Below are 7,478 nucleotides of genomic sequence, written 5' to 3' on the forward strand. Positions count from 1 at the left end.
TTTAAAACAAACTTTTGTACAGTGAAGGGCAAAATCTTCTGCAGTAAAGTACAATTTAACCTGGGAGAAAAAAAAAGTGAAAAATTCACACCATCTGCCAGGGTGAACAGTACAATAACACAAAACAAATTAGAAAACCTAAACTGACATTAACCCCAAATACTGTGTTAATCTAATAAAATATCCTGTGTTAATTTAACTGATTCCATGGTTGAGGAGACCTGCACAAAAGGCTGTTTTTCATATATAAAAGCCCCTGGCCCTTTTACTCCAAGGTAAATTATTTGTATATATATGAACTAAATAAAGTGCCTCACTTCTAAAATCTGCCCAGTACCTGCACACAGATCAGCAGGACCTGCTGGTGAATAGCACATCTGAAATGTCAATTAGCAAGTCTTGAGAATTTTGGGCATTATCTTATAAGCAAAGGGTATGTATTGTCCTTAATTGTCACCATAATAGGTAGCTTTCATAAAGCATCTTTCATCAGTAGACATCAAAACATTTTACCAAGGGATCAGGATCATTATCCCCATTTTACAGAAGTAACTGAAACAAGGAGGGCAGCAGTGACTCACCCAGGATCCCTGAGCAGGCTAATGGTGAAGCTGGGACTGGAACCTCAGTTCTTGAAGTCCTAGCCCAGGGCTTTTTCCAGTACTCTAACATACTACTTAATAAATATATATTTCCTGCTCCCCAAAGGTACCATTCTAAAGATTCAAGCAGAAATTGGATTTCTGATTTTTTGCTTTATTGAGGAGAAGTAAATGGGGTTTGTTTGTATGTTTGTTTTTAAAGCAGGCAAATAAAGTGCCATGTCGTGTCTTTACATATAGGACAAATGAGTGGGAGAGTGTTTGGTGAATATTAGCCAGGCTACTTTGCCAGATATCAGGAGTACTTAAAGAAATGAATGTAGTTTATGGGAAAGCAAAATAGATGTACGGTGTGAGCAAACTCTGGGGCACTGGGCAGAGATGTAAGTAGAGCCAAATGGAAAGAGCGTTTTAAACGGGTAAGCTGAATCTGGATGGAGGACGGAGCCAATCCATTAATTTCTGAAGGTGGCCAAAAATAACAAGCTGGATAATTGTGAGCCCTTAAGTGCTACACAGTATTTCTCAAATTATAGTATTCTACTAATTTGAGATTCAGAAAGTCTCTGAGGCCCACAATGACAGAGTGTCTAAGGACACAGGAAAAGGACTCACATGTGAGTGAAAGGAACTTTAAATTAAAGAAATAGATTAGAAATGTGTATTTATTACTGACTACTTAACCAATGCACTGTTCAGAAAGCATCTCTTCATCTTAGATCCTCTTTGAACACTGATGTGTTGAATATTGTTAGAGAAGGTTTATTTTCCTTTTCTATATTCAACCATTTCTGATGGATGGAATATATGGCAGTGACAGATTCCAATGAAATCGAGCTAAAGTACAACAGACTGCCTGAAGTTCAAGGAGGAATGACTAAAGAAAAGATTAAATAAAATGTTCAAACTAAAACCATGAATTCATCCTTTTCCAGGCAGTTCATAACCATGTCGGGAAAAGTAATAGCTGCTTTTTGGATGGTTTATTTAAAAAGCAAAAGAAAATGAAAATGAAATCACCCCATGAAACACCAACTCTTCTGACTCTATAAGCTACTAGCAATGGTAGATGGTAGTTACAAATAAACTACCTCTGGTAATGAAGCAGTTACCTGCTATTGCATGTGTGCAAAGCTGACTGTAATCTGACATGGAACATTGTTTCCTCAACTATTGGTAGATATATAACTGAGATATAATGTGTGTTTTCTCTAAGCATGGTTCTGTCAAAAGTTCCTTATTTAAGAAACTCTGTCTTTACAAACTAGCGTAATGTATTTTGGATATTACCATCTCCTTTCTCTGCCTATAAACCTCTGTAGTGGATCATCAATTACTCTACTCACTTTCCACTCTGCAGTGCCTCTTTTCTTTCCTGGCTGCCTGCTTGGAAAGGATGGAGAGATCAAGCTGGACACAATTATTTCATTCAGTGTTGACATTTGTCATATGTTTGAGCTGACCTACTTTATCAAGTTCACCACCACAGACATTAATAGCATTCTTTTAGAATTAACTTTTATTTTCCAATATTTGTATGTCAGCAGGGTTACAAGAGATGTATAATGTAGCAGCTCCCAAGGTATCCCAAATACCTTTCCTGTTACATAATATTGGAGCTAAAATTGCTTATTTGATTTAGAGGCACAAATAGCTAGGATTACAAGAATCGCTCACATTTATCTGGGGCTGGCTAGAAGACTATGCTGTCACCTATCAGACACAGACCTGAGATGCCTGTCCACACATACATGACCTTTAGGGTAGGTTATTACACCTCATTAAATCTTGAAATTTAGCTACAGGCTCCAAAAAAACTCCCTTTGGTACCGAATGCAGTTGTCAGGTTGCTAGGCAGCCCAGGTTGCTATGAACGCATCCTCCCAGTGCTTACACTCTGTACTCATTTCCCATTGTTACAGAGTCCAGTTCAAGGTCTTTGTTCTAATTTTCCAAGCTCTTTGTGGAATTAGCTTTTCATGTAACTACAGCTATCATTTCTTCTATGGCAATGGCTTCCTATGACACCATGTTCCCTGGAAACAGTGAAATGATTTACCAATAGTATTCATAAAAGAGGAATAGGCAGGTTTTTCACAGAAGCTGAATCCAGACAATGGAACTCAGTAAAGCAAGAGATCAGAATGGCCACAAATCATCCCACACTTGGCAGAGTGCAGAGCTCATTTCTTTGACTTAACTTTATAGTAACAAGTACCCCAGTACATAAATGCACACAGACACTGCCCTGGGGTGTGTCCACACATGCAGCCACGTGCACTTGCAGCAGTTCAATTAGCAGCAGCACAAATTTATGTTGGAGATATATGCCTTAGCACATGTGCCTGAATATACACTTTGGTGTGGGGAAAATTGTGCCACTTGGGCCACCAACCCTGCCCAGCTCCTCCCTGATCTTCAGCCCCAGCAGTATAAAAAGCTGCCCTGGTGAGCAGCTGAGGCTCAGCCAGTTGGTATCTGGGGACGCTACCCCTTGTGCCAGCTGGACTGCTGTAGCAGTGCTAACTTAGAATGGCCTTTGTACCCCCTATACACTGCAGCAGTCTGGCAGTGGGAGCTGTCACCTGGCTGTGACCTGCTGCCATCTGCAATTATATCCACTCCCTTGGCCCTGCAGCCCCATGGCTTTGTGCCTGCCAGACCCAGACGGGGACCGCACAGCCACCTGGGCTGTGGTATGGGCACTACAGCCGAGCCTCCTACACCTCTGGGCCAGCTGCTAGTGGGCCATGGCTGCACAGTTGGCCTTTGTGCAGCACTGCTATCATGTCTTCTGGTGGCCCCACTCTGCCATCAGGGAAGCTATCGCCTGGAAGATGTGCTCGTTGCGACGGCCCATTTTGAAATGTCAAAGCAAGTCCTCCTGGCCCCAAATGTCCAGGAGGTCAGCCACCTCATCTGCCTTCCAGCTGTGTCCCTGGTACTGGCCCTGGGCAGGCTTCTTTGCTCGGGTCTCACCACTTGCCTCACCAGCAGAGATCCTAGTGTTCCCTGTTTAAAAATGGCAAATTCTCTGATAAATTGGGGTGGGGTTATCTCATTAAAATACCAAAAATCCATGTTCTTCTGCAATTAAAATGAAACACCACTACATATATAGAGAGATCAGTTGGGCAATGTTTTATTGATATATTTACAATTTTAAAGCAATTTGGAAGCCTACCAGTGACACTATCATCATCATAAAATTAATTCTAAATATTTATACACTTTGCATTTGCTTTCGGGTTTTTTTATCAGAAAAATCAGAGCTGCCCCTGCCCCCTTCACTCACCAGGATTTAGGGTGCTGAGCAGAACTGATATCCTAGTGTCCTGCCCATGCCCTTGTCCTCACTCTCAACCCACAGCCCCCTCCCCTCCAGTGCCCCTCACTCTTGACCTAAAGCCCCTCCCTGCCCCAACTAGCTCCCTCCCAGCAGCAGCTTTGTCCCAACACCAGGACATGAGTCCAGCTGCAGCTGTCCTACCAGCTACTTTATGGCTCTGAGCAGTGCCAGCCCTTACTCTTCTGCTCCCTACACCTGTGCCCAAGCCCCAGCAATCCCCATACCATTCCTACAAAGCCCTCGACTGGAGCTCAGGGACTGGGCTGGGAAAGCCCCTTCCATTTCAGGCTGGCCTCCCCCTGCACAGGCTGCTTTAGCAGGGGCTCTAAACTCTGGTGGCCTCCCCTACCCGGAGCATACCCCTATCCCCAAAACCCATCTCTCTCTCTCTCTCACACACACACCTCTGCTGCCACCTCTACCCCTACCCCCAGCCCATCACACCCCCCAAGTGGTTCCTGGAACCAGGAACCTCCCCAGGCTGGGGCCACATGTCCCAGCACTGGTGTGGGCATGGGGCATGGCTGCAGTGTGGCAGTTGCGGGTGGGTATGCAGGTGGGAGTGGTTTGTAGGGGTGGTATCGTGGAGGGGGTTGGGGTGGTAGACACTATGTGGGAAGGGTGGGTCCCCCACCTACCCCCCCCAACATGGCACACAGCCCCCCTTCTGCAGCAGCAGCAGCAGCCAGTCAGGCTGTCAGGGCACTTGAGGCCCGCCTCTGGCAGAGACCGCCGGTAGTGCATGGTGCCACCTGAGACCTGGGGGTTTCATATGGCACATAGCACTGGCTTGGCAGCATGCTGAGGCAGGGTGCTGGAGCACAAGAGGCATGCAGCAGCATGGAGGACCAAGCCTCCAGTTGCCTCAGGGGATTCTCCAGGAGCTTGACATGTGCTGAATTTTTTCAGGGGTTTTTTTTTTTTTTTTTTTTTTTTTTTGATACTGGGATTTCCCAGTATTAAATGTAGAGTGCATGCTGCATTTTTTTTTGTTCCTAGCATGCCTCCTGTGGCATCTCCAACTCCTTTGAGTTGCCACAACAGGCACATACTCGCTCATCTGGATGTGGCCCTGAAGTCTAGCCAAGCATCCAACTCTTAGCAGCTGAAAAAAAGGCGGGGAGGGGGCAATTGTTGTTTCAATATTGGAGTAGTGCTCACATATCACAGTGATGGGTCCCTGATATCAGAGAAGCAGGAGTCATCAGGTGAGAGGTGGGAGGGAGATCAAGGGGAGAAGGTCAGGAAAGGTGAAGACTAGTGAGAGGAACAGGGAGACAGCATACTTCTCAATTGTCAAGGTACACATATTGAGTTCCTAAGCACAAAGCAGACACATCATGTCCTGAAAAGAATGTAGCCTTTAGTAAGCCTTAATAGTATTTTTTCCTCTCTCTCCCTCAAAAAACTCTCCCCTCATTTTTGCTTTTCTTGCATATCAGCACTTAACAGTGGAGTTGACCAGTTCTAGATTTTCTGCTGTTAACAAGAGGTATCAGCTAGTGAAATTTTGTGATAGGGTCTTATAGCTGCAATTGTTATTTATATAAAACTCCTAGATCTGTAGCATAAATCTTTTTCTTCCCCTTTCTTATAGTTTTGATGTAGACAATGGCACATCATCGGGACGGAGTCCCTTGGATCCCATGACGAGCCCTGGGTCAGGGCTAATTCTCCAGGCAAACTTTGTCCACAGTCAACGGAGGGAGTCCTTCCTCTACCGGTCAGATAGTGACTATGACCTTTCTCCGAAGTCCATGTCCAGGAACTCCTCCATTGCCAGTGACATGTAAGTGTTTACAAAAAATGTCAGCTAATGTTTTATCTTGTGTTAAGCACAAGCCCAAAGAAAACGGTTTGTTGTGTAGTTGCAATCCTAAATCCCCTTCTGAACTCAAACACAACATGTACTTATACTGCTGAAGTTTATATGTGCTTTGTCATTTTGTAGTGGGAGGACATAGCAGGGAATACTAAATATTTGTATGCACTTGCTTAATTTTGTCAGTGTCATTTTAAAATAACCAAGGTAAATGTATCACACCAACCCGGGAACTCTGATGTCTAAATTATATATTTATTTTTAGAATGCCATCTCAGTTGCTGAATATGCTACTTTTTTAGTGTTCTGTTTGTTTGTTTTTTATGTTTCTTTAAACAACTTTATTTGGCTTCTTAACCAAAGGATATTCTTACTGCGGCTCTCAACCCTGAATTGCCTGTGATAATTCACATGCACTGGATTTTAATATGGTTGCCGGCAAGTGGAACAAGGCACTGGAGAATTTATTCATTTTTCTCTTCTATTTAAGCAAGAACTATTTTGACAGGGTTAATCACTTGGTACATAAAATATAATAAGTTGCCATTTCCTAGAAAAATATCTATTTGATAATGTAACTGTAACAGGGGGCCTGCTCGAGGCTGGTCCAACCGTAGCCCACCCACCTGTTCTCAGGTTAACCTTCCACCTTCTCGCCTGCCACACCTTGATCTTAATTGACTAATAAAGATGTAAATTAAGTGGGAGGCTGCCCATTCTCTGCCCCAATGCCAGGGGGCGCTCTGCAGCTCCGTTCCTCCCCTACACCACAGCCCAAGCCTCACAGATGGCATCTAGTTGTTCTCATCATCACCGGCCCGACACTGGGCCCCCAAATCCTTCTGTCAGGACCCCTCCAAGATCCCTCCTTTCAGGCAGCCTACCCCACCTTCATTCAGGCTATGTAGGTCCCTGAAACCATTTTCCTTTCTTGGGTGTGGTCCCCCTGGGAGCTTTGGCTACCAGCCATGGCCCACCTGCAAGCCAGTTGAAACTCCTGACCCTCAGCTCTCGGGCATCCCTTGTGGTGGGACCCTGGCCCTTTTGACCAGTTTGGTCCTGGCCCCAGCATGGATCAGTTAAGGGTAGTCTCTAGATCAGGTCAGAGTCTCCAGCCCCTTACTCCCTCCACATAAAGGGATTACCCACCCAGTGGTGGGGGCCAGGGTTAAGGCACCCCAACCCACCTTTCACAGGGGTGATCACTGGCCTGGCATTTCCTGGGGGCTCCTGCACTACTGAGAGCCCCACCAGGCCACCCACTCCCAGCAGAGTGCAGTTTTAGGTTGTACCCAGGACCAGGAGCCTCCTTACCATCCCCTACAGCTCCTTCCTTACCTCTGGATGATATCAGCAGCCCTCTGGCCAAGCGATGTTGTTGCCCACCCTCTCACAGCTGAACTGCTCTGTTTATATGGGCAACCCTAAATCTAAAATGGCTGTCCTCATTAGGCACCTGGTGGCTGCCAGTTCCAGGGCCTTAAAGTGGCAGACACACACAGTGCCCTGCCACAGTAACATACTGGTCAGGGGGTTAAATGTTTGGAAGAAAGTACCGGCACATTGAATTGTCTTGTTTGTTTTCTTTTTCTAACAGCCCCATTCATTCCAAAGGGAATATGTTTCCCTTCTAAAGTTCTTTGGAGGCTCTGACTGAAATGATTTAGCAGTTTCAAGGAGGGGGGGGGGGGGGAAATTTCAACAA

General features: G+C 45.2%; 1 protein-coding gene across 4 annotated transcripts in view; it reads left to right on the forward strand.

Moving 5' to 3' along the window:
- PDE4D (phosphodiesterase 4D) overlaps window positions 1–7,478 on the forward strand; it is a 1,639,075-nt gene that overhangs the window by 1,251,441 nt on the left and 380,156 nt on the right. For all 4 annotated transcript variants that reach the window (XM_019517823.1, XM_019517824.1, XM_019517826.1 and 1 more), the window contains one exon: window positions 5,549–5,740. In XM_019517823.1, coding sequence (XP_019373368.1) covers window positions 5,549–5,740 — 192 coding nt within the window. The remainder of the gene's footprint in view (window positions 1–5,548; window positions 5,741–7,478) is intronic.

Source organism: Gavialis gangeticus, unplaced genomic scaffold (genome assembly GCF_001723915.1).
Source record: "Gavialis gangeticus isolate Ggan-Ray unplaced genomic scaffold, GavGan_comp1, whole genome shotgun sequence".
Classification (NCBI taxonomy): domain Eukaryota; kingdom Metazoa; phylum Chordata; order Crocodylia; family Gavialidae; genus Gavialis; species Gavialis gangeticus.